Source organism: Mustela nivalis (genome assembly GCF_964662115.1).
Source record: "Mustela nivalis genome assembly, contig: HAP1_SCAFFOLD_1010, whole genome shotgun sequence".
NCBI classification, from domain to species: Eukaryota; Metazoa; Chordata; class Mammalia; order Carnivora; family Mustelidae; genus Mustela; species Mustela nivalis.
Window position 1 is genome coordinate 1 of NW_028135654.1, and position 26,737 is coordinate 26,737.

General features: G+C 49.9%; 1 protein-coding gene and 1 long non-coding RNA gene across 2 annotated transcripts in view; one reads left to right on the forward strand and one right to left on the reverse strand.

The window, feature by feature from the left end:
• The first annotated feature begins 289 nt into the window (after positions 1-289).
• LOC309857645 (uncharacterized protein) lies at positions 290-8,356 on the forward strand. The gene is made up of 6 exons (XM_082750365.1): positions 290-598; positions 972-999; positions 3,682-3,747; positions 5,469-5,542; positions 5,931-6,007; positions 7,222-8,356. Exons 1-6 carry the CDS (start codon positions 434-436, stop codon positions 7,352-7,354), a joined length of 543 nt encoding a protein of 180 aa, XP_082606491.1. The 5' UTR covers positions 290-433; the 3' UTR covers positions 7,355-8,356.
• A 5,562-nt stretch (positions 8,357-13,918) lies between these two features.
• The window catches only part of LOC309857642, an 80,442-nt gene continuing 67,623 nt past the window's right edge, over positions 13,919-26,737 (reverse strand). Inside the window, exon 4 of the long non-coding RNA XR_014307823.1 lies at positions 13,919-14,002. This is a non-coding gene — a long non-coding RNA (uncharacterized lncRNA). The remainder of the gene's footprint in view (positions 14,003-26,737) is intronic.

Below are 26,737 nucleotides of genomic sequence, written 5' to 3' on the forward strand. Positions count from 1 at the left end.
GGTGTCCCTGCTGGAAGGGGATGGCGGTAAGTATTCTGTACTCTAGAGTCACTCACTTGTTTGCAACAACCTGGAAAAGGGCCAAGGTCGGGGCTTCGTCGCAGCCACGATGAGAACCACCCTGATTCCAGGTCTGGCGGGACTGAGAAGAAGGGTCAGGGTAACAGAAAGGGATTTCCTGGGGAAAGACCCGTGGCTTCATGGCCCTGTCCCCGGAAACTACTGCGCTGCTCTTAGGTGGTGCAGGTTTGGAGACAGGCAGTAGGTGTGCCTTGGAGATGGACTATTTCACAGCTACTCCAGGCCCTGTAGCTCCAACAGGAGGCAGAGTTTCTATTCACATCCCTGCTCCTCTCCAGGACCTTTCGTCCTCCATCCAGGAAGGGCCCACTGCAGCTCAGTCCATACTGATGAGCTCCCCACCTCCACACACATGTCCACACGTGCACGCCAAGCAAAGCTCCCCGAGCGATTCCCAAAGAGTCCCATAGGGGTCCCGACATTCTCTGTGTGTATCCACCCAGATCCCCTGGCTAGCCTGTACGATGACCCTGACGTGGACAGCACAGAAGGAGAGGGCCCATTGTTCACCAAGGTGGTAAGTCAGCCTTCCTTCAGGTGAGGTACAGCATCCCTTATTTCCCTGATACTCGCAATCAGATCCGAACATCTCGGCATGTACAATGTCCTTGGTGGAGAGATTCTTGAGAGAGCGACTCTTAGCCAGGGACGCCCCATTCCAAAGACCCTGCAGGAAACAGCAGGTTCGGTTACTGTCCACAGGGTCGTGAGCTTTTTCACGGGTGATACTGACACCGCCGTGCCACCTAATGGACCCAGGGCATGCGACCTCTAGGTGGATTCCATATCACTGCCCATGACCCTGCCCATCACCAAGAGACCAAAAGAGCTGTGCACACAGGACAAGGCAGGACTTGATGTTCATCATGTTTTCTTTTCTATAATCGCAGGTGGCCCGGCTGGAAAAGGAGCTTAGTGGTAAGTATGCTGTCCTCTAGAGTCACTCATTGCTTTTGAGCAACCTGGACAAGGGGCAAGGTGGGGCTTCCTTGCAGGCTCCATCTTGAGAGCCACCCACAATCCAGATCCTGTTGCAACGAGACTAAGGGTCATGTTCCGGACCGAGAACCCAGGCCTCGTGACCCTGGCCCCGGAAGCTACCGTGCTGCTCTTAGGTGCTGTAGGATCGGGTGCTGGGCACGTGGTCTGTTTCCATGGGAATCCATGTGCTGTGATTCTCAGGGTTGGTGTGTGTGTGTCAGGTGGGTGAATGCTGCGCTCTCGAACAGGTCTGGTCCCCTCAAAATGGCGATTAATGGTGTCCACGTTCTCAGGGACAGTTCCCATCACTGTCGCGTCAGGAACGTGACATGGAAAAACTCTTCAACACCTACAATTGAAAGAGGTGTTCTTTCCGTGCAAAATCACATCAATTCCCCCAGAAAACAAATCCCGTCGCTAACTAGGAAGGGCTAGACTGTGCCCCAAAGACACAAGTGTGTCCCTGTTACTGAGTCAGCGTCCATGGGGCTCTCCCGCCAAGGTAGGTCTCGGGCAAGAATGGTCACAGCACCTCCCTCTTGACACTGCACTCACACACACACACGTTCGTCTCTGCATCAGAGGCCCCACGATGCGTCTTCCCAACCTCATCGCAAGCACTGAGTGCTGGGACACACTTCCTCCCTTCTGCAGGCGGCATCCGGGGCAGCCGCATGCAAAAGCCCGTTCGGGGATGACGCGCACAAAGGGGCAATGGCCAGGGAACAGATGGGGCCAATTCACTCCGTGTTTCTCCATGGAGAATTACCATTTCCCTGCAGATACTGTGTCTAAGAATGCAACTGGCCTTCTCCCAGGGAAACCCCACACCCACCACTGGTCCTTGCTGGGGCACTTGGAGGTGGGCCCAAAAGGTGTCCTATCCAAGGGGGAATGAGGTGGTCTTCAGGGACTGAGGATCACTGGCGGCACCTGGGCCCCCTCCATGCAGGAACGAAGGGTGCTCTGTGCATCGCAAGGTGGCCAAAAAGAACCTCAAACCTCAACAGGGGTGACAGGACAATCACCACCCATTTTGCTGGCCATCTGTCCATGCAAGAGGGCCTTGTTAGATTCGGAAGGTTTGGGCCAACAGACAACTCAAGGGGGTTCAGTGCCTGGGAATGGAGGGTTTCAGGGTTCTTTGGCAACCAACAAGACTTTCTCTCATGAGAAACATGTATTGGAAACAGAATCTGATTTTCCAACATCTCTTTTTCTCTCTCGCACGCGCGGGATCCACGGGAGTACCTTTCGCTGCTCTCCGAGGACACTCAACGGGCTTTTCCAGGGTAGTTGCGCCAGTCTGCATTCCACAAATTGCATACAAAGTCTCCAATTGTCTGCCTCCTTCCAACATGGGTCCTGGGTTTGAATTCCTGGTTTGGGTCCTCGCCACCCTAACTACAATGCCACAGCTCGGCGTCCTTTGTATTCGCATTGCCCTCACGATGCCTTAGGCTGAGCATCTTTTCGTACGACGTCTGTCTGACTGACCGAGTTATTTGTTCCCTTTGCAGCACAGACTATTCCAGTCTTTTTCTCGATTCTTTCATTTGGTGAAATCACAGTCTTCTTTTGTTTGGTTGGTTTTCTTTGTTGTTCTTCCTTTACGTCAGTGAACACACCTTTTCTGAAATAAGGATTGCCAAGGGGGTCTCCAATCTGTGGGCTGCCTTTTCACTCTGTTCGCTGTTTCAGAAGAGGATGCTTTTTCTGGGCGGTCCTCTTGGGAAGCATCGTGATGCCAACATGAGCGCATTTCCGGGGCCATTTATCTTTGGCTCCCAGGTGCCCCTGACTCTTTGTATGCCAGCACCCTCCTGTTGGCTCAGGGGAGTCATCCAAGGTATTGGAAGGTCAGCTTCTAGAGACCCACCACTGACTTCTTCATATTCAGAAACGTCGTGGCTCCTTGTGTTCCTTTATGGTTCCCTTATCTATTCTAGCAGCTTCTCTGTCCCAAGAGCAGCACATTGTATGCTTTAGATCCGTGCTGCATGGAATCCGTTCCCCACTTATTCTAGGAACTGGGGCTTCACCTTCATCTCTTCGGGCCCAAAGACCTCCGGCAGCACCTGGTGGGTGTGTGTGAGCCCGGGAACGTCTTCCCTTGATCAACGTCCCTGTCACGCCAGCCACAGATGCCTGAAAAATATGCAGGAGAGCAGGCCTGGTCTCTCGCTCCTGGTTGGTGTCTAGTGCTGAGTGATCCAGGAACGAGTCTGTCTAGTATCCATCGTACACAGTCATTTCTTATCTCAGTGCAGTACACAGAAATCATCAAGGGAACGAAAACATCCAGTTGCTCACTCCCACTAGCCACACGTCAAGAGTCCCATAACAACTGGAGTTTCCGATGGTTGCGCTGGGAGGGGACAGCGGTCATGGGCATGCAGAACTGACACTGAGGTGGCTGCTGCAGCATCCTGGTCTCATTAGAAGGCATGAGACTCCAATCCCCGTCTCCTCCAAGGGCTCCGGCTCCGCCAGCCCCGTGAACCTCTGAAAGCACAGCAGAAGAGTCAGGCAGATGCTGCACGGCCCAGAGACATCTCAACGCACTTGGGAGGAAGGGGTGAGGCGGTTTCTCTCCTAATGGCATTGCTCCTCTTTCAGTTCTTACAGATCTACTGGTAGAGAGCATCGAGGACTACTCCTTCAGTGAGGACGAAGTCTCTTCAGGTAGGGAATGGCACCGAAGAGGGGAACACGGGGACATGGCTCCCGGGAACATGGGGTTGCCCCTGCCGCTCCGGAGAATGAAGAAGGTGGGTCAAAAACCACCAAGGAAAGGGATGCTCTGGCACAGGCATGATTTGCTCATGTCACGGTTTCGGGATGAAAAGAACAGACGAGGTGTCCACGGGCCTTTAGGGTAGGCTGGGTTTGTCATCACCACTCGACTCCTTGCGCGGCTCCTTGAAGGATCTTTCCCATCAAAGCTGCTCGTGCCTCCCTTAGCCGCTGCCACATGTCAAAGCTTGGCCTCTTTGCTCATGGCCTTTCGGGAATGGTGCACAAGAGATTCTGAATCTTTCTTGGCACGGGCCCAGACCTGGTCATGCTCAGGACTTGGCGGCCCCAACCGCACTCTACTGGGCAAGAGAACCGCGACACTACGCTCTGGTCTGAGCCAGGAGGTAGAAGACAGGTCTAAATTCTCTCCCTCCTAACCTCCACTACCAAACCGTCCCGGTTCTCTCCAAGCTGCTATACTTCAAGGAGATGCCCAGAGCTGCAGAAGGGAAAGCGTACTTCCCCTGGGTTCACTACACAGGTTCCTGTAAATCGTACCTTCTGCCAGCCTTCACACCCCAGCCGAGTCTGACCTGTGGACGTGTTCCCAAGGGCGGGACGCCCCCATGCAGCTCCCCTGGAGAACCCCTGTCGCGGGCCACGGTCCCCTGGGCCTGTGTGAAGGGGCTGCTGGACCTGCTTCACACACTCGCTGCCCCGGGTCCACTCTACCTCTCACCAGCTGGCATCGAGGCATAGCACAGAGCCTCTTGGGAGCAGGGCCAGGGAGTCACGGTTCCTCTCACAAACCCACCTCGCCGCTCACAGCCCTGGCCATGCTCCCCACTCCCTAGGCATGCCCACACGGCAAACGTTCCTCAGGCCTGCCCAGGGCCCTACACACACCCCGACCCCGTCCATTCCCGGCAAGCCTCAGCAGGAGCACTGGCAGGAATCCTGTGTTTCAGTAACCACACCGATGGATGCTTTCCAGGGCTGCCCTGAACAGCTGAGGGCGCCTGCACAATTTCCCATGCTCCCGTCTCCATTCAACCTCTCTAACACTTAGGGAAACAGAGGGCGGTGCGTTCCCTGAAACACGTCCCTGGGAAGGTCATCCCAGTCCCTGGGCAGACATGGGCTGTGGGGAGGAGGTGGGCCATCTCTCCCTGCATTTCCCCAGCAATCCCAGGCCCATGACAGCTGCTCCCAGCACAGACAGATCGGGGGACCCAGGATATCTCCTCTCTTTCATGGTTGCCCCCTCCTGGACAACAATAGGACTGGTGGAGCTTGGCAGGGGGAAGGACATGGAGCATCTCTAGGGGAGGAGGTGGAGGAGGAGAAGGAGGATGAAGGAGAGCAGGGAAGGACAAGTACAAGGACAGAGGAAGACAAAGTCCCGCAGGCAGTCTTAGGGACAGTGACAGCCTCCAGGGGGGAAAGGATCACACAGCCGGGCTTCCGGGTCTTGGAGAGAATCGGAGGTGGGAAGAGCAGGTGGGCAACCGGAGACCCCCCTGTACCCTGCGGAAATCAAGCGACCAAGGCCAAGGAGGACTCAGAGCTAGGGACACACCCCACTGAGGGCAGAGCCCAGCATCCCCAGAGCAGTGGGTCGCCAGCTGCACTAACTCCCCTTTGTCCTCTCTCATGGCCAACCCCAGCATCCTCGCTGCTCTCTGACCCGGAGAAGGATTCCATGGACGACGATTCCGTCGGAAGGAGCCACCCTGCGCCTGTAATGCACTTCCACCTCCATCTCTTGGGCTTTCTCTCTCCTCTGTCCATAAGCGCCTCCTCCCAGCGCTTCCCCTTTCCCTGCTTTGACGATGCCCACCCTGGAGGCCCTCGTCTCCGGCAGGCACTCAGGCTTTGCATCGGAACTGCTGCATGAAATCCCCAGGCAGCCCTCCTCACCCCTTTCCTACCATCACCCTGACCCCTCACTGCTGATTCTGGGAAGCAGCCCCGGAGAGCAGAGCAGAGAGGAGGGCTGGGAGTCGGCAGGGCACGGCTCACCCGGCTGGAGGGCCCTCGGGAAGGGAGGCTGGGTGTGAGTATCCCCACACTTGGTTCTCTGATGCCGGGGAGTCTGTGCTCATGCCCACTTCTGCTCTTGCTCTTAGCTCTCAAGAAGCTTCCCTTCGGTGGACTTGGCGCAAACGACAAGGGAAGCAGAAGAAGAGGAGGACTCGGGAACGGGGTGAGTCGGGCAGGAAAAGGGGCCGGTGAACATGGACACACGTTCTCCCTCGTTGCCCAGTCCCTGTTGTGGGCACCTCGGCAAACCGCACAAAACCCGGGGTGCTGCCCTAGCCTCTGACCACAAAGAGGAGAGGAGAGGAAGGTCCCAGTCCCTGCAGGCACTAGGAAGACCTGAGAACATCCCACGGGGAACCTCCACCTGATCCAGGCAACTCCCTGTGGTGGTTAGGCGCTGTCGTCCAGGAGCTGCTGATCTTGGAGGGAGGGCCCTGGCTACCTGGAGGGACTGGACCCCAGGCAGCCTAGGCACAGTGACCTTCTGGAAAAGGGCTCCACGCCCCCCATTGAGCCCCTCCCTCTGCACGACACAAGCCTTGCCCTCCCACCCTGCAAAAGTCAGCAGATGGCTTACTCCCAGACGACACTACTCGAGAAGAGACAGTGGTGAGGTGGCCTCATCTCCCACTTCAGGCACGTGAGAAATGAGCAAACAAGACAGGCCCCCGGGCTCACAGGAGCAGGACAGCTCACCCCTCCCAGCGCTGCATCCCTGTGGGCACGTAGTCGGTCCTGGTCTCCAGCTGAGTCATGTCTGCCGGCCACTCCCATACGATCTGACCAACACCTCCAGTCCCCCGAGCCTCCAAGATGCCTCGTGGGAGGTAGTGGGTCCCCTCATGGCACCATTTTGCTTTGTGAGTTTCATACTCTAGAGACTCTCCTCGATCCCTCAGTCAGCAGGGGAGATTCACCAGGGAAAGGCCACCCTGCTTGCTCCCACCTCACCCAACACCTGCCCACAGCTCATAGACTGTGCCAACTCACTTCCCATGGGGGTCGGGAGCACGTGGTCTCTGCCACGCCACCTGCAACACTCATGTGGGCAAAGGCTCCCCCCACAGAGAAGGGGCACGTCCAGGGCTCTCAGAGAGGCTGGGGAAGGGACAGCCCAGCAGGAGGAGGACCCCGCCGTCATGGAGGAGGACGCTCAGGGAAGGGCCTGAGGGACCCTGGCTGTGAAGCCTTCATTCAGCCCCAGGGGGCCCACGGGAAATTCCCCTTTCTTCAGGTCATGCATGGGTCCTGCAGGGAAACCTCCACCTCAACACCTCAGAAGACATATTCCCCCAAACCCCACAGGCCTCTGGTAAGACATGGCCTAAACCACACGCCACTCACTATCTCACACCACTCCACCCGTTGTCTCCACAGCTGCGCCACAGGACAGTGTGCCCACCACCCCGAGGCAACAAAGGCTCCTGGGGTGCTCCGACAAAGGGAGCCAGGAGGGCCCTGGGGCCCCACTTGCAGCTCCGATTTGGGCCCGGAGGAGGATTCGGCGTGAACACACAGGGAAACACGCCTGCAGGAACGGCTCTCTTACGCCTGACCTCCGTAGGCCAAAGAGACGACTTCTGGGCAGCCCACCAGAGGACGGCACTGGAGCCCCGAGGACGAGATGAGAGGACCCTCTGAGTCGGCCGCCACACCCAGAGCTGGCTGCCCAGGCCCTGCCGATGACGGACACTTGGAGCACGAGGCAACCACCTGGGCCCACAACAATCCGTTGTGTGGGGAGACTGGGCCCACCTGGGACTGGGCCCAACTGGGACTGGGCGGGACAGCAGCCTTCCCGTCGTCTCCCCTGTCTGCTGCAGGGGCTGTCCCCTGCAGTCCCCGGCAACCCTGCAGAGCATGACACATGCAGGACGAAGCGGCACTGCCAGGGCCCCTTGACCACCCTGGGATCCACTCGAGGGGCAGCAGCCCTACCCCTGCTGGATTCCCCGAGGGTGCCGCACCGGAACCGCCCCTGTCGCTTCGACGCACAGGACCGTGACCAATGCTGGGCTCAACACTGGCAGCGGCCCCACAAAACGGGCCCCGCTCAGCCTGTGTTGTTTGGCAGCAGCAAGAGGTTTAGGGAGGAGAGGCTCTCCCCTGCACTCAGCGGCCTCTTCCTTTTACAACTCTGACAGCAGAGGCCTCCCCCAGCTGGGCCTACCCCACCTGACCAGGAACGACCCACGCGGAGGGACAGCTCTACGCCCCTATTCAGCAGGAAGAAGCTACAGAAGATGAGACCGTCCTCCTTCAACAACCTTAACCACGCAATGCTCCGCCCTGGTCAGGGGCACACGAGGAGGGAGGAAGGAGAAGGCTAGCTGAGCACCGAGCAGGAGCTGGCACGCCACACCGCCCCCCCAACCTGGGATACGGGGGACATCCCTCAGGCGCTCTGACTGCCCTCAAGCTGAGGAAAGGAAAAAACAGATTCTCCCCAGATGGCAAGACCGGAGTCTCCCTCGGTTTGTAAAAGTCCTCGTGATTCGGCAGGAATCAAGAGGCCCGCTTAATGAGAGCCTAGTGACCTGCCAGAGGCCCGGATCTCCGTTTCCTGAAGCCCTGACATCTCCCTCCCCTCCACGACACTGAGGGAGGCTGAGGCCGAAGGAAATGTCCGTAGGGACAGAGTTTCTTTTCAAACCTGCAGTCCCTTGAGAAGGACCTGTGAGAGGAGGAAGGTAACATTCCTCCAGGAAGCTCCCCAGCATCTTTCAATTCATGCCTTCCTAGCAGGAAAAACCACCTTCCCTTCACAAGAGCAAAGCCAACTGTATCCTCGGTGTCCTCTGTCCTCCTGCCACGTTCTCGCAAAACTTCCCTTTTGCCTGACCTCCCCCAATGCCACCCCAGAAAGTCAGCCTCCCGTCACGACCCCAGCAAGCAGCCCTTTCTACCCAAGGGTCGTATCCCTGTGCTTTAATAAAAATCACCTCCTGCCAGCAAAGCCGTCTCAAGACTTCTTTCTTGACCATCGGCCTTGAATGCTAACCTCTTTCCTACATCAGTCCTGTCTCTTGTAGGGCTCCTGTGGAAACAACCCTGCAACACGTTGGGCCCATTTCTGTCAACTCTTCCGATTCCATCCACCTCACCCACTGCACATTCTGTGTCCTCCGAGGACCGGACCCTTCTGTGGTTCTTGCACTCAAACCCTCACATGGCCCCTCTCTCAGTCCTCGACGTGGTTGACGTTGCCCTTCTGAAACTCCCCAGCATCCCTCCCTCACTCTCTTTGTCTCGCAGGTTTATCTGGTCCATAGGTTCTCATCACCAACACCCTACAACCGGTTTCTGCTCCTGAGTAAAGGACTCCATTCCTTTCCTTTCTCATCAAGCTCAAATCTTAACTCTCAGATGTTTGTCTCACAACTTTCAAAATTCTTCTTTCCCCTAATGCCTCTCTACCAGTTTCTCTTCTCCCTTTTTCAAGCCACCCTCTCTCCCACCCTCCCTTCGTTCCGTCCTTCCTTCCTTCTCTGCATGATCTTTTCGTTCTTTGTATTCCTTCCTCCCTCCCCCTCTTTCCATTTCTCCTTCTGTTCTGTTAGTCCCCACACAGCACTTCAGTACTTTTTCACCTAGTGTTCTGGGACTCACTCTTTGTGTACAAGACCCAGGAGCTCACGGCAATTCGTTCCCTAATAAAGGATGAAGGGAGACCCACACGGGGGCATCTCAAAGGTCGGCTTCTCTGCAAGTCAACGGGAAGCTTCAGGGTCATGGACCCTGGCCTTCCACACTAGAGCTGGACACGGGCTACGCTAAGCATTCCCCACAATCTCCTGTCTTCCAAGACCCTGAGCATATGGGCTGTCCCACCAGAAACCTGAAGAGTTTCATTTCTCGGCTGAAATGGGCCTCGAGCCAAGCCGCCGCCCGAGTGTCTGGAAAAGTCACTGGCTTCAGCACGACTCACGGGTATATAGTCTTTGAAAAAGAAACATCAAAAATTTAATCAGCAGTTGACGTGGGTTTGATGCTACCATGTAGAAAGATCTAAATGAATTCCGGAAAGGAACAAGGCACGCGACTACAAGTGGCCTACAGGGGTAGACGCAGCGACCATTCCTGAAGGGAGGGGCTGGAACGCGTTCCTTGAGTCAAGAAGGGAGGAACGTGAGGGAGCGATCCTGCCACAGCCCCTCGTGTTCTGGCCACTAGCAGAGGGTTCACACTGCACAGGAACCCGGGCAATGCTGGAGCACAGCACGGGAGAGGTCTCACGTGCCTCACTCACTCCAGGTGTGCTGTGTCCTGGGAAGACAAGCCTTGTATTTCCTGACAATGTGGAAGAGCCTTCAGCCATGGGTCCCTGGTGCCAGGGACATCAGAGCTCGTTCATCCTGGATCGCAGCACACCCATCTACCCAGTGTGGGAGAGCCTTTAGTCGGGGCTCTAAGCTCGGGAGACACGAGAGAACTCACCCTTCCGAGGAACGGAGACATGATACACATGGGGGGAACAACTCCAGGGCAGTGCTCACCTCTGTACACAGTAAGACCACTGGAGACGCCCCTCACGGATGGAAAGAAGGTGGGGGACCCTTGTTTCAGAGAGCTCTGCTCTTCTTCCTGCCCAGGAACTCACACGGGGTAGAAGCCATGTGCTGGGATTGCTGCACAAGAGCTCACAGCAACATACATCCCTTCGAGGCCATGGGCAAGTTCCCACAGACAGAAACTGGTTGAATGTCATCTTCAGGGGAAAGCATTTAGGCCAGCCACACCCTTAGCCAGCATCCGAGGATCCACATCGGCGGCAACCCCAACAAATGCGGTCAATGTGGAAGAGCCCTTGGATACAGCTCTCACATATGGAGACACCAGACAACTCAGAGCGGAGAAACCTGTGTCTGTCACCACTGAGGCCCCGCCTGTACTCAGAGGGCCGCGCCCACCTTGCTCACCGCCACAGAAATCACACAGTACAAACCCTTGTCTCCCGTCACTGAGGCAGAGCCTTCACCCAGAAGTGGACCCTTTCCCAACACCAGAGAACTCACATGGGGAGAGCCACTAGCGCGATATCCTGGTGGAAGAAGCTTCAGGTGGGGTTCATGCCTGAGGCTCCCGCTATCATCTCAGAGTGTGCTTCACCCCTCACACGGGAGCGAAGGTGCAGACACCCCTGGGACGCCCTGCATCATGGCTGTGGCTGAATGCCGAGGACATCCCATATGGGAATCCCATTCCTCACGGAGCCAACCCAGGAAGGACCTGAGAGGATTCACACACGGGAAAATCCTCCCGGTCTGAAGAGCAAAGGAATGGGCTCAGCTATCCCTTCTTCCCTAGCCAGCAATGACACCCTCACACCGAGGAATCACTGATCCCAACACAACGAAGGGAAATTCTTCCCTGGACACTCCCATCAGAGAATCACTGGGCAACTACCTCCTAAGGAATTCCTCGGGGTGACTCTGAGATACAAACTCAGACACTGCAAACACATATAACAGGGCCCCATTCTGAGGGATGCGGAATGCGCTATTCCAGTAACCAATAGCTAGAAATCAAGCACACCTGCTCTGATCCAGGAGTACTTCCATAAAGGCCAGTCTCACCAAACAGGCGGCGTCTCACAACCGTGCACAAAATGCCAAGTAAGAACAGGGGATTTCTCCTTCAGGAGCTCTCACAACAGACACAGGTACTGTCCCTTGGTAGGAAGTGGGATCATGGGAAGTAACACTGCCTGGGATCCATGAGAACATCAAGTCGAGGGGGAACTCAGAGTCTCAGAACACAAGGTGATAGAAGTATGTTCACAAAAACATGAACCTATCGATGTATATAGATCGCAAGGATGAATGGCCACAAGATTCAAAAAACACATGGTTTGTGATCTACCTCTCATGTGTCCTTAATTCTACTAATATTGTCCTCACAAAGCGCAAAGGATTTAAAAAATAATTGCATGCTTAGAAATATATCTACTTCACTTATTGGAGATCGACAGAGCTAGCGAGGGAGCAAGAACAGCCGGGGTCCGGCAGCGGAGAAGAGAAAGAAAGGTGCCCAATACAGGGCTTGATCCCCAGGCATCCAGGGATCCTGACCTCAGCCAAGGGCAGATGCTTACCCAACTGCGCCACCCGGGGGCTGGCAAATTAATTTCATCTTTTACAAAGATGCTCTTCTGGAAGACAGGGCACCAAAACCTCCACAGTTCAGCATCAGGCAATGAGGGCTTCCTCCCTGTCTATGAGAACATGGAAGCCAAAGGTTTTTCTCCACCACCAAGAAGAGCTACATATCTCTGGGCCTGAGAGGGTGTACAACCACTGCAGATGTGGAAATACTCCCCGATTCAGTAGATTTTGAACAGGAAGGCGTTCTTACAGTCCCTTCCATAAAGACAAAGCCTGTCCAGGAATGCCTGCGAAGTTCTTTCAGTTAAGGGACCAGCTTTTGGCTTTGGGTCAGGTTAAGTTATCAGGGTTATGGGACTGAGCCCCGTGTCAGGCTATGGAAGGCAAGTGGAGCCTGCTGAAGGGTCGCTCTCATCCCCTGCAACACCCACTCCGCTGCAAAAAAAAAAAAAAAAAAAAAAAAAAAAAAGGCAAAAAAAAAATCGAATAGAGAGAGAAAGAACATGTGCGGAAGTCCACTCAGACATCCATTTGTAAAGATGCCTGGGATTCTTTGCTCTAGATGAATGGCCCAATAAAGCAAGGGTGGGCAGAAAGTCGATCATCAAGAGAATATCTATTTATAAGGTCAGGCTGCAATAACTCAGGACTGTGCTAAAAGGGGCAACCTGGAGTTCAGAAGTCTTGTGTGGGGCAGGGACTTGCAGAACCTTCTCCACATGTGCCACTAAGTCATCTTCCCCAAGCAGCCGACTCTAGACATTCTGGTTAACGGTACATCTCCACGTTAATCGACAAGAAGAGGCTCTCTTTGCCTCCGGAAGAAAGACAGAAGCCGGCACGAAAGACACCCAAGTCAAGGCCTGAACCTCAACCCAGATGGGAGGTTCAGAACCAAGACAACTTACCACTGCGATGCACGTGCACCAGGGAGATGACAGTGCTCACACTCCTGGACGTGCTGCACTTCCACCTGCACTGAAGAGACAGAGGCCAGACGCTTTGGATGCTGCCCAGCAGGCCACGTCCCCTGAGCCTCGAAGCACCACCTGTAAAAACAAGGAGAGCATTCAGTCGAGGTCTCAGGACCCGCACGTGGGGAGACACAGAGTCACCCATGATGGAAGCAGGCCCCTCCGTCCCAGCAGGGAGTGCAGGTTCAAGGAGGCCAAAACCACAGGGCCCCGCCATCTGTCAAAGTCTTAGCATTGCTGCTGGAAGGCCTTCCCCTAAAGCATGCTTGGCGAATTGCCTGCCAGGAGTTCCATGAGGCTGATAAGGGCCTCTGGTCTTTCCTTGCTACAACATGTCTCATGGGCCCTGGTACTCAACAACAACAACAAAAAAAACCACGACTGACTACCTTCCTCTTCCACAACAACCCTTCCACTTCAGGGTCGTGGCTATGGCAGAGTTCACACTGTGCGCATTTTGCCCTGGTAAACGCCAACCCTCCAATAAAGCACAGAGCAGAGAGTCAGGCTTGAGCACGCTAGTGACCTGGCCGGCTGCCTCCCTCCCTCCCTCCCTCCCTGGCTCCAGTCCTTTCCTATAAGCATCTGCCTGGGGCTGGGACTCTGGCTGTGCCCAGGTGCCCCGGGCCCTGGGTACAGGCCGTCAAAAGGCAGTTGACGGGCTATAGACTCCAGCCAGCCAGCCCTGTGCTCCCCTCAACCCAACCACCGTGGTGACCAATGTGGGCCCAGATGCCAGATCCAACTGCAGCCCCCGCCTTCCTGCTCAAACACAGGGTCGCCCCCGAAGCAAGGCACATCGGCCCCAAATAACCTGCCCCTTTGCCCCCACCTCACTGGGCTGAATATCCCCTGGGGACAGAAGCCCCAGAAGACAACACAACCTCCATTCCAGGCAGCGCATTTCACTCGTCCTCAGGTCTTGCACAGGTTGTCTGATGGGTCCATTAAAACCCGCCTACGTTGCTGCTCTGATGTGAGGAACCCTTCACCACCCCAGAGTTTGAAAGGTCACCTCACCCATTTCGGAGGGCTGTCCCAGTGACCACGCCCACTTCTCCTGCCAGCCTGGGACTCTGCCTGCAGAAAAAGAACAAGAAAGAACAAGAGTTGGTGATAATGTGAAGAAAAAGGAACCTTGTGTACTGATGCTGGGGATGAAAACTGGTGCAGCCATTATGGAAAACAATGTGGGGGATCCGCAAAAATTTAAAAATACAACAGTCATATGTTCCAGTAATTCCATTACTGGGTATTTACTCAAACAAAATGAAAACATTTGAAAAGATACGTTTATATTGCAGCACTATTAACAGTAGGCAAGATATGGAAGAGCCCGTCAACAGATGAGTGGATAAAAATGACGTGGTGTATATAGAGATATATAGAGATATCTAATAGACTAGTACTTGGCCAGAGAAAAGAATGAAATCTTAACATTTGCAACAACATGGATAAATCTAGAGGGTATACTACTAAATGAAATAGGTCAAAGAAAGACAAATATCCTATGATTTCAATCATATGTGAAAGTTAAGAAACAAAACAAAGCATAAAAGAGACCCAAAAAAAGAGACTCACAAATATAGAGAACAAACTGGTGATTACTAGAGGGAAGGTGGGTGGAAAGAGGGCATGAGACAATAAGGGTGTGTCATTTGAAAAGAAAGACAAAACTCTATCTGAAGTCAATATTATTGTCTATGTAGAAAACCTCAAATATCTTATATAAAGAAAAAAAAAACTATTGGAAGTAATGAGGAAATACCAAAACATCATAGGATACAAGGTCAATATAAAAAAGTCAACTATTTTCCTATATCTGAATAAAGAACTGAATTCCAAATTTTCAAATGAAAAAAATACTATTCACAATACACCCCTAAAAAGGGTACTCAAGTATAAAACCCAACACAATACATACATACAGGAAGACAAAACTGATGGAAGAAATCAAAGATCTAAATAAATGGAGATAGAGCTCCTATTCATCGGAAGCAAGACTCAATATGGCTAAGACGTCAATTCTTTCCAACTTAATCGATAAATTCAATGAAATCCAAATAAAACCTCACAGTTATTTTGCAGATAATGACAAGAAGATTCTGAAGTTTACACAGAAAGGCAAAAGATCTAGAAGAGCCAACACACTGGACACCTGGGTGGCTCAGGTGGTTGAGCATTTGCCTTCAGCTCAGGTCATGATCCCACAGTCCTGGGATAAAGCCCCGAGTCAGGCTCCTTGCTCAGAGGGGAGCCTGCTTCTCCCTCTGCCCTCTCTGCCTGTGACATCCCCTCTTTGTGCTCTCTCTGCCAAATAAATAACATCTTTTTAAAAAGTTTTAAAAAAACAGAATAGCCAACACAACGTGGAGGAAAAATGAGAATTCACATCACCTGGTCTTGAGACTAACTATAAAGCTACTAGCCACCAAGACAGTGTGTTAGTGATGAGACAGACACACAGATCAACAGAACAGATTACAAGGACCAGGAATAGAGCTACCAAAATAAAGTCAAACATTTTTTGACAAAGGCACAAAGGGAATAAAAAGAGAAAAAATAGTCTTTCAACAAATGGTGCTCGAACAACTGAACACTCATGCAAAAGAAATGAAACTAGACACAGACCTTACACAAGTATTAACTAAAAATTAATCAGAGGGCACCTGGGTGGCTCAGTGGGTTAAGCCGCTGCCTTCGGCTCAGGTCATGATCTCAGGGTCCTGGGATCGAGTACCGCATCGGGCTCTCTGCTCAGCAGGGAGCCTGCTTCCCTTCCTCTCTCTCTGCCTGCCTCTCCGTCTACTTGTGATTTCTCTCTGTCAAATAAATAAATAAAATCTTAAAAAAAAATAAAAAATAAAAATGAATCAGAGATCTAAATGTAAAAATACAAGAATAAAGAATACAGGAGAAAAATCTCTAGGACACTGGTTTGGGTGATGGGTTTTTAGATTCAACAGCAAAAGCATATTCCACGGGGAAAAGCATGCGTTGGATATTATTAAAAATAAAGTCTTCTGCTCTGGGAAAGACATTTTTAAGAAAATGAAAGGATAAGGCACAGACAGGGAGAAAATATTTGGAACACAGATATCTAATAAAGGCTTTGTGTCCAACATCACAAAAGAGCTCTTAATGATTCAATAATAAGAAAAGAAATGACCAAATGAAAAATATGCAAAAGATTTGAACAAACTCTTCACCAAAGATATCAGGATAGCAAATAAATACACAAACAGATCGATGCTCCACATCACCTCAGTGGGAATATGCAGACACCATGACACAGGTACTGGAATGGTTACATCAAAAATAATGACAGTGCCAATTTCAGGTCCAGAATCAGAACAACAAGATTCTGATTCGTAGTTGGTCCAGAATCAGAACAACAAGATTCTGATTCATAGTTGGTAGGAACAAAAACTGATACAGCAACTTTGTAGAAATAGTTTGGCAATTTCTTGCGAAGGTAAACATACATACATACATACATAACCAACACAGCAATTTCACACCCTATGTTTTTGAAAACTTATGTTTTAAAACCTACATGTGAATATTTCTAGCACCTTAATTCAAATGGTCCCAAACTGGGAGAATCAAGCATCCATGGGTTAACCACTCTGAAATCATGTATGCAACTCTGAAATCATGTATGTGTATTCTGAAATTGAACTATCAAATAAATGAAATTCCGATGTTAGCTGGATTCTCACTGTTAGTGCAGGAGATTACAGACAAGCAAGGAGAGAAGGTTAGACTATTCCATCTGGTAATGCTTACAACAGTGTGAATACTTAGCTTACTACAGATACAGATGGTGACATACCAAAATATTTATAGACACGTGTATATACATGAGTGAGTATACACATATTCCCTGTTCAGTTAGCTGAGAGCGTCTTTGAGCAATGACTTAACAGTCACAACAGACACAACTAGTTCCCCAATCTTGATTTCTCATACTATGCTCCAATGAAAAGAACCAGAACTACTTAGGGGGAAAAAATGGCTAATTCTATGGCAGGAAAGACATAAGATGTACCTGGAAAATCTACTGCCACAGAGTAAAATAGAAATACTCAAACAATAACCGGGTATGTCAATAGACACAGGAACCATCAGAATGTGCTTTTTAAAAATTTTATTTACTTGTTTTTGAGAAAGTAGGAAAAGGAGAGAAAGCATAAGCAGCAGGGAGGAGCACAGGGAGAGAGAGAATTTCTATTTATTTATTTATTTATTTAATAGGCAGAGATCACAAGTAGTCAGAGAGGCAGGCAGAGAGAGGGGGGGAAGCAGGCTCCCTGCTGAGCAGAGAGGCCGATGTGGGGCTCAATCCCATGATCCCGGGATGACGACATGAGCCGAAGGCAGAGGTTTTTACCCACTGAGCCACCCAGGAACCCTGAGAGAGAGAATTTCAAGCAGGCCCCACATTAAGCAAAGAGCTCAACGTGGGGCTGGATCCCAGGACCCTGAGATCATGACCTGAGCTAAAATCAAGAGTCAGACACTCAACCAACTCAGCCACCCAGGTGCCACTAGAAATGCTTTACTAACCAACCTGGAACAACTTGAGCAACCAAAGGAACAAGGTATCATTGTACTAGAACCAAAATATAAAATAACTAGCCATGAATTCGTGCCGATATAAATGGATTAGTAAATAGGAGAGAACAGAAAATTCTCCTGTGCAGAATTCCTGATAATTTATGTACATAATTGTGTAGCTACTCCAACAGGAAGGAGGTACAGTGTAAGTGGTATAGTGTAACTGCCCACTTCCTTCCGAGGAGTACAGCATGAGGACAGAGAAAACAAAGTAATAAGTCATGTCCAGAGCACTAACCCTTGATATGATAAGACCAAAGGACATTTTATCTCTGTGGTCTTCCTCCAAGAAACTCATAACCTCAGTCTAATCATGAAAACAACAGCAAAGAATTCCCAATTGAGGGACATTCTCCAAAACACCTAACTGTACTCCTCAAAACTGCCCAGGTTATCAAAAACAAGGGCAGTCGGGGCGCCTGGGTGGCTCAGTGGGTTAAGCCACTGCCTTCGGCTTGGGTCACGATCTCAGCGTCCTGGTATCGGGCCACGCATCGAGCTCTTTGCTCACCAGGGAGCCTGCTTCCTCCTCTCTCTCTGCCTGCCTCTCTGCCTACCTGTGATCTCTCTCTGTCAAGTAAATAAATAAAAATCTTAAAAAAAAAAAAGAAAAGATATTTAAAAAAAAAAAACAACAACAACAAGGAAAGTCTGAGAAATTGTCACAGCCAAGGGGAGCCTAAACAAACGACAAAGTGAAAGGTGGCATTCTGAAACAAAATACCTGCATGGGGGAGAAAACACCAGGGTCAACTATCAAAAGACAAATCACATCCCATAAAATAATAGTTTACAACCCATATAATGGACAAACACTTGTATCCATAATCTAAAACAGCCAGACACTGAAGAAGAAGAAAAACAAAAAAAGCCACAAACCTAAGAGCAAAATGGGCAAAATATGAACAGAGGGTTCACAGAAACGTAAATACACCTTTCAGATACATGAAAAAATACTTAACCTCACTCATACTTAAGAAGCTTACAGAGATAAACTTCATAAAATGCCATGTTTCTCTTTCCACTACCAAAATTCCAGAAGTTGAAGCACATGTTCTATGGGAGAAGCTGTGGACAAACAAGCACGGATGCAGTTTCGATGGGAGTGACACAAAATGATACCACAATCCTGAATGAGCGAGTTATCAATTCTATGCACCCGTTGACCTGGCAGCACACTTCTAGGAATTTATCGGATAGAAAAAACCTATATGTACAAGGTCATTCACTAGAACATGGTTTGTAATAGCAAAAGGTTTGAAATAGTGCATAACTAATAATAACCAGTTAACTAACTATGGAACGTCCATGCTTGATTACTGTGCAGTTATAACAAAGAAACAATCCATGTTCTGTTTAGATACAGACTTTTAAGAAGTGACAAAAAAGCAAAGAAAGAACAGAAAATCATGTATAAACTCCTTACTCAAAGTGTGGCTCCCTGAGCAGCAGAGTCTGCTTCACCTGGGAGCTTTTTAAAAATGCAAAACCCAGGGCCCCCACCAGATCCACTAAATCAACATCTGCATTTTAACAGGATGCCAGCGGTGTACAGCTGCATCTAAGTTCGGAAAGCCCTAAAGATGATGGATGCCCTTCTAAATAACAGTAGGGGGCATACAAGAGTATCTTTTACCTGAAAAAAGAAGCACTGGTAGGACAAACAAGACAGACAGATATCTACAGCAGGAGGACCATAACTCCAGTTTGTCTGAGACTGTCCCCATATAGCCAGTTGTCCCATTATAACTTTATGGAACCTCTTTCATTCTCAGTGGAAGTGTCTCAGTTGAGATGAAAAATGTCACCCTTCCTAGAGGGAACATCACTTAACCTTTAACCATGTTATTACTAATTCACAAGTATTTTATTAAAAAGAGAGAGAGAGAGAGAGAGAGAGAGAAGACCAGTCAGGGAAAAACACAGACTGAAGAAAAGCAGTGAGCCAAGGATGGTTGAGCAACAAACCCAAGGAGAGGCAACGTCTGGGGCAAAAGGGAAAGACAACTTTGTGAGGAACAGTAAGGGGATGTATCAGAGTTAAGAAAGGAAAGCTAGCAGGCAGGTGTCAGAAACAACAGAGACTGAGGGTTATGCTGCAGGATGGTCAAGTAAGACAAAGCCAAAAACTGGATTTGACTACAATTAGGTAGCCTTTTCCAGAGCTGACTCAGCTGAATGTCGAAGAAGCAAAAATGCATTCATGAAGTTGAAATATGAATGAGAAATGCAGAAACCAAAGCCGGAACAGGCGGCTATTCAAGCTAGAGATGTGAACAAGCGGACACACAAACACTTAGGGAGAGTCATCTGGAAGACGCGTGGTCCCTCCATTCCACCAGATCTTTAAAGTCCAGGCCCAGAAGTGGGCCCTTTCCCAACACCAGAGAACTCACATGGGGAGAGCCACTAGCGCGATATCCTGGTGGAAGAAGCTTCAGGTTGGGTTCATGCCTGAGGCTCCCGCTATCATCTCAGAGTGTGCTTCAACCCTCACATGGGAGCGAAGGTGCAGACACCCCTGGGACGCCCTGTATCATGGCTGTGGCTGAATGCCGAGGACATCCCATATGGGAATCCCATTCCTCACGGAGCCAACCCAGGAAGGACCTGAGAGGATTCGCACACAGGAAAATCCTCCCGGTCTGATGAGCAAAGGAATGGGCTCAGCTATCCCTTCTTCCCTAGCCAGCAATGACACCCTCACACCGAGGAATCACTGATCCCAACACAACGAAGGGAAATTCTTCCCTGGACACTCCCATCAGCAACTACCTCCTAAGGAATTCCTCAGGGTGACTCTGAGATACAAACTCAGACACTGCAAACAAATATAACAGGGCCCCATTCTGAGGCAAGCGGAATGCGCTATTCCAGTAACCAATAGCTAGAAATCAAGCACATCTGCTCTGATCCAGGAGTACTTCCATAAAGGCCAGTCTCACCAAACAGCGCGGGTCTCACAACCATGCACAATATGCCAAGTAAGAACAGGGGATTTCTCCTTCAGGAGCTCTCACAACAGACACAGGTACTGTCCCTTGGTAGGAAGTGGGATCACGGGAAGTAACACTGCCTGGGATCCATGAGAACATCAAGTCGAGGGGGAACTCAGAGTCTCAGAACACAAGGTGATAGAAGTATGTTCACAAAAACATGAACCTATCAATGTATATAGATCGCAAGGATGAATGGCCACAAGATTCAAAAAACACATGGTCTGTGATCTACCTCTCATGTGTCCTTAATTCTACTAATATTGTCCTCACAAAGCGAAAAGGATTTAAAAAATAATTGCATACTTAGAAATATATCTACTTCACTTATTGGAGATCGACAGAGCTAGCGAGGGAGCAAGAACAGCTGGGGTCTGGCAGCAGAGAAGAGGGAGAAGGGTGCCCAATACAGGGCTTGATCCCCCAGGATCCAGGGATCCTGACCTCAGCCAAGGGCAGATGCTTACCCAACTGCGCCACCCGGGGGCTGGCAAATTAATTTCATCTTTTACAAAGATGCTCTTCTGGAAGACAGGGCACCAAAACCTCCACAGTTCAGCATCAGGCAGTGAGGGCTTCCTCCCTGTCTATGAGAACATGGGAGCCAAGAGTTTTTCTCCACCACCAAGAAGAGCTACATAAATCTGGGCCTGACAGGGTGTACAACCACTGCAGATGTGAAATACTCCCCGATTCGGTAGATTTTGAACAGGAAGGCGTTCTTACAGTCCCTTCCATAAAGACAAAGCCTGTCCAGGAATGCCTGCGAAATTCTTTCAGTTAAGGGACCAGCTTTTGGCTTTGGGTCAGGTTATGATGTCAGGGTTATGGTACTGAGCCCCGTGTCAGGCTATGGAAGGCATGTGGAGCCTGCTGAAGGGTCACTCTCATCCCCTGCAACACCCACTCCACTGCAAAAAAAAAAAAAAAAAAAAAAAGAAAACGAGGAGAGAGAGAAAGAACATGTGCGGAAGTCCACTCAGACATCCATTTGTAAAGATGCCTGGGATTCTTTGCTCTAGAAGAATGGCCCAATAAAGCAAGTGTGGGCAGAAAGTCAATCACCAAGAGAATATCTATTTATAAGGTCAGGCTGCAATAACTCCGGACTCTGCTAAAAGGGGCAACCTGGAGTTCAGAAGTCTTATGTGGGGCAGCGACTTGCAGAACCTTCTCCACATGTGCCACTAAGTCAACTTCCCCAAGCAGCCGACTCTAGACATTCTGGTTAACGGTACATCTCCACGTTAATCGACAAGAAGAGGCTCTCTTTGCCTCCGGAAGAAAGACAGAAGCCGGCACGAAAGACACCCAAGTCAAGGCCTGAACCTCAACGCAGGTGGGAGGTTCAGAACCAAGACAACTTACCACTGCGATGCACGTGCACCAGGGATATAACAGCGGTCACACTCCTGGACGTGCTGCACTTCCACCTGCACTGAAGAGACAGAGGCCAGACGCTTTGGATGCTGCCCAGCAGGCCACGTCCCCTGAGCCTCGAAGCACCACCTGTAAAAACAAGGAGAGCATTCAGTCGAGGTCTCAGGACCCACACGTGGGGAGACACAGAGTCACCCATGACGGAAGCAGGCCCCTCCGTCCCAGCAGGGAGTGCAGGTTCAAGGAAGCCAAAACCACAGGGCCCCGCCATCTGTCAAAGTCTTAGCATTGCTGCTGGAAGGCCTTCCCCTAAAGCATGCTTGGCGAATTGCCTGCCAGGAGTTCCATGAGGCTGATAAGGGCCTCTGGTCTTTCCTTGCTACAACATGTCTCATGGGCCCTGGTACTCAACAACAACAACAAAAAAAACCACGACTGACTACCTTCCTCTTCCACAACAACCCTTCCACTTCAGGGTCGTGGCTATGGCAGAGTTCACACTGTGCGCATTTTGCCCTGATAAACGCCAACCCTCCAATAAAGCACAGAGCAGAGAGTCAGGCTTGAGCACGCTGGTGACCTGGCCGGCTGCCTCCCTCCCTCCCTCCCTCCCTCCCTGGCTCCAGTCCTTTCCTATAAGCATCTGCCTGGGCCCTGGGACTCTGGCTGTGCCCAGGTGCCCCGGGCCCTGGGTACAGGCCGTCAAAAGGCAGCTGACGGCCTGCAGACTCCAGCCAGCCAGCCCTGTGCTCCCCTCAACCCAACCACCGTGGTGACCAATGTGGGCCCAGATGCCAGATCCAACTGCAGCCCCCGCCTTCCTGCTCAAACACAGGGTCGCCCCCGAAGCAAGGCACATCGGCCCCAAATAACCTGCCCCTTTGCCCCCACCTCACTGGGCTGAATATCCCCTGGGGACAGAAGCCCCAGAAGACAACACAACCTCCATTCCAGGCAGCGCATTTCACTCGTCCTCAGGTCTTGCACAGGTTGTCTGATGGGTCCATTAAAACCCGCCTACGTTATGGCCCGCGTGCTGCTCTGATGTGAGGAACCCTTCACCACCCCAGAGTTTGAAAGGTCACCTGACCCATTTCGGAGGGCTGTCCCAGTGACCACGCCCACCTCTCCTGCCAGCCTGGGACTCTGCCTGCAGAAAAAGAACAAGAAAGAACAAGAGTTGGTGATAATGTGAAGAAAAAGGAACCTTGTGTACTGATGCTGGGGATGAAAACTGGTGCAGCCATTATGGAAAACAATGTGGGGGATCCTCAAAAATTTAAAAATACAACAGTCATATGTTCCAGTAATTCCATTACTGGGTATTTACTCAAACAAAATGAAAACATTTGAAAAGATACGTTTATATTGCAGCACTATTAACAGTAGGCAAGATATGGAAGAGCCCGTCAACAGATGAGTGGATAAAAATGACGTGGTGTATATAGAGATATATAGAGATATCTAATAGACTAGTACTTGGCCAGAGAAAAGAATGAAATCTTAACATTTGCAACAACATGGATAAATCTAGAGGGTATACTACTAAATGAAATAGGTCAAAGAAAGACAAATATCCTATGATTTCAATCATATGTGAAAGTTAAGAAACAAAACAAAGCATAAAAGAGACCCAAAAAAAGAGACTCACAAATATAGAGAACAAACTGGTGATTACTAGAGGGAAGGTGGGTGGAAAGAGGGCATGAGACAATGAGGGTGTGTCATTTGAAAAGAAAGACAAAACTCTATCTGAAGTCAATATTATTGTCTATGTAGAAAACCTCAAATATCTTATATAAAGAAAAAAAAAACTATTGGAAGTAATGAGGAAATACCAAAACATCATAGGATACAAGGTCAATATAAAAAAGTCAACTATTTTCCTATATCTGAATAAAGAACTGAATTCCAAATTTTCAAATGAAAAAAATACTATTCACAATACACCCCTAAAAAGGGTACTCAAGTATAAAACCTAACACAATACATATATACAGGAAGACAAAACTGATGGAAGAAATCAAAGATCTAAATAAATGGAGATAGAGCTCGTATTCATCGGAAGCAAGACTCAATATGGCTAAGACGTCAATTCTTTCCAACTTAATCGATAAATTCAATGAAATCCAAATAAAACCTCACAGTTATTTTGCAGATAATGACAAGAAGATTCTGAAGTTTACACAGAAAGGCAAAAGATCTAGAAGAGCCAACACACTGGACACCTGGGTGGCTCAGGTGGTTGAGCATTTGCCTTCAGCTCAGGTCATGATCCCACAGTCCTGGGATAAAGCCCCGAGTCAGGCTCCTTGCTCAGAGGGGAGCCTGCTTCTCCCTCTGCCCTCTCTGCCTGTGACATCCCCTCATTGTGCTCTCTCTGCCAAATAAATAACATCTTTTTAAAAAGTTTTAAAAAAACAGAATAGCCAACACAACGTGGAGGAAAAATGAGAATTCACATCACCTGGTCTTGAGACTAACTATAAAGCTACTAGCCACCAAGACAGTGTGTTAGTGATGAGACAGACACACAGATCAACAGAACAGATTACAAGGACCAGGAATAGAGCTATCAAAATAAAGTCAAACATTTTTTGACAAAGGCACAAAGGGAATAAAAAGAGAAAAAATAGTCTTTCAACAAATGGTGCTCGAACAACTGAACACTCATGCAAAAGAAATGAAACAAGACACAGACCTTACACAAGTATTAACTAAAAATGAATCAGAGGGCACCTGGGTGGCTCAGTGGGTTAAGCCGCTGCCTTCGGCTCAGGACATGATCTCAGGGTCCTGGGATCGAGTCCCGCATCGGGCTCTCTGCTCAGCAGGGAGCCTGCTTCCTTTCCTATCTCTCTGCCTGCCTCTCTGTCTACTTGTGATTTCTCTCTGTCAAACAAAGAAATAAAATCTTAAAAAAAATAAAAATAAAAATAAATAAAAAATAAAAATGAATCAGAGATCTAAATGTAAAAATACAAGAATAAAGAATACAGGAGAAAATTCTCTAGGACACTGGTTTGGGTGATGGGTTTTTAGATTCAACAGCAAAAGCATAGTCCACGGGGAAAAGCATGCGTTGGATATTATTAAAAATAAAGTCTTCTGGGGCGCCTGGGTGGCTCAGTGGTTTTGGCTGCTGCCTTTGGCTCGGGTCATGATCTCAGGGTCCTGGGATCGAGCCCCGCATCGGGCTCCCTGCTCCGCAGGAAGCCTGCTTCCCTCTCTCTCTCTCTCTCTGCCTGCCTCTCTGCCTACTTGTGATCTCCGTCTTTCAAATAAATAAATAAAATCTTTAAAAAAAAAATAAATAAAGTCTTCTGCTCTGGGAAAGACATTTTTAGAAAATGAAAGGATAAGGCACAGACAGGGAGAAAATATTTGGAACACAGATATCTAATAAAGGCTTTGTGTCCAGCATCACAAAAGAGCTCTTAATGATTCAATAATAAGAAAAGAAATGACCAAATGAAAAATATGCAAAAGATTTGAACAAACTCTTCACCAAAGATATCAGGATAGCAAATAAATACACAAACACATCGATGCTCCACATCACTTCAGTGGGAATATGCAGACACCATGACACAGGTACTGGAATGGTTACATCAAAAATAATGACAGTGCCAATTTCAGGTCCAGAATCAGAACAACAAGATTCTGATTCGTAGTTGGTCCAGAATCAGAACAACAAGATTCTGATTCGTAGTTGGTAGGAACAAAAACTGATACAGCAACTTTGTAGAAATAGTTTGGCAATTTCTTGCGAAGGTAAACATACATACATACATACATACATACAGAACCAACACAGCAATTTCACACCCTATGTTTTTAAAAACTTATGTTTTAAAACCTACATGTGAATATTTCTAGCACCTTAATTCAAATGGTCCCAAACTGGGAGAATCAAGCATCCATGAGTTAACCACTCTGAAATCATGTATGCAACTCTGAAATCATGTATGTGTATTCTGAAATTGAACTATCAACCTACCACTGCGATGCACGTGCACCAGGGAGATGACAGTGCTCACACTCCTGGACGTGCTGCACTTCCACCTGCACTGAAGAGACAGAGGCCAGACGCTTTGGATGCTGCCCAGTAGGCCACGTCCCCTGAGCCTCGAAGCACCACCTGTAAAAACAAGGAGAGCATTCAGTCGAGGTCTCAGGACCCGCACGTGGGGAGACACAGTGTCACCCATGACGGAAGCAGGCCCCTCCGTCCCAGCAGGGAGTGCAGGTTCAAGGAGGCCAAAACCACAGGGCCCCGCCATCTGTCAAAGTCTTAGCATTGCTGCTGGAAGGCCTTCCCCTAAAGCATGCTTGGCGAATTGCCTGCCAGGAGTTCCATGAGGCTGATAAGGGCCTCTGGTCTTTCCTTGCTACAACATGTCTCATGGGCCCTGGTACTCAACAACAACAACAAAAAAAAACCACGACTGACTACCTTCCTCTTCCACAACAACCCTTCCACTTCAGGGTCGTGGCTATGGCAGAGTTCACACTGTGCGCATTTTGCCCTGATAAACGCCAACCCTCCAATAAAGCACAGAGCAGAGAGTCAGGCTTGAGCACGCTGGTGACCTGGCCGGCTGCCTCCCTCCCTCCCTCCCTCCCTCCCTGGCTCCAGTCCTTTCCTATAAGCATCTGCCTGGGCCCTGGGACTCTGGCTGTGCCCAGGTGCCCCGGGCCCTGGGTACAGGCCGTCAAAAGGCAGCTGACGGCCTGCAGACTCCAGCCAGCCAGCCCTGTGCTCCCCTCAACCCAACCACCGTGGTGACCAATGTGGGCCCAGATGCCAGATCCAACT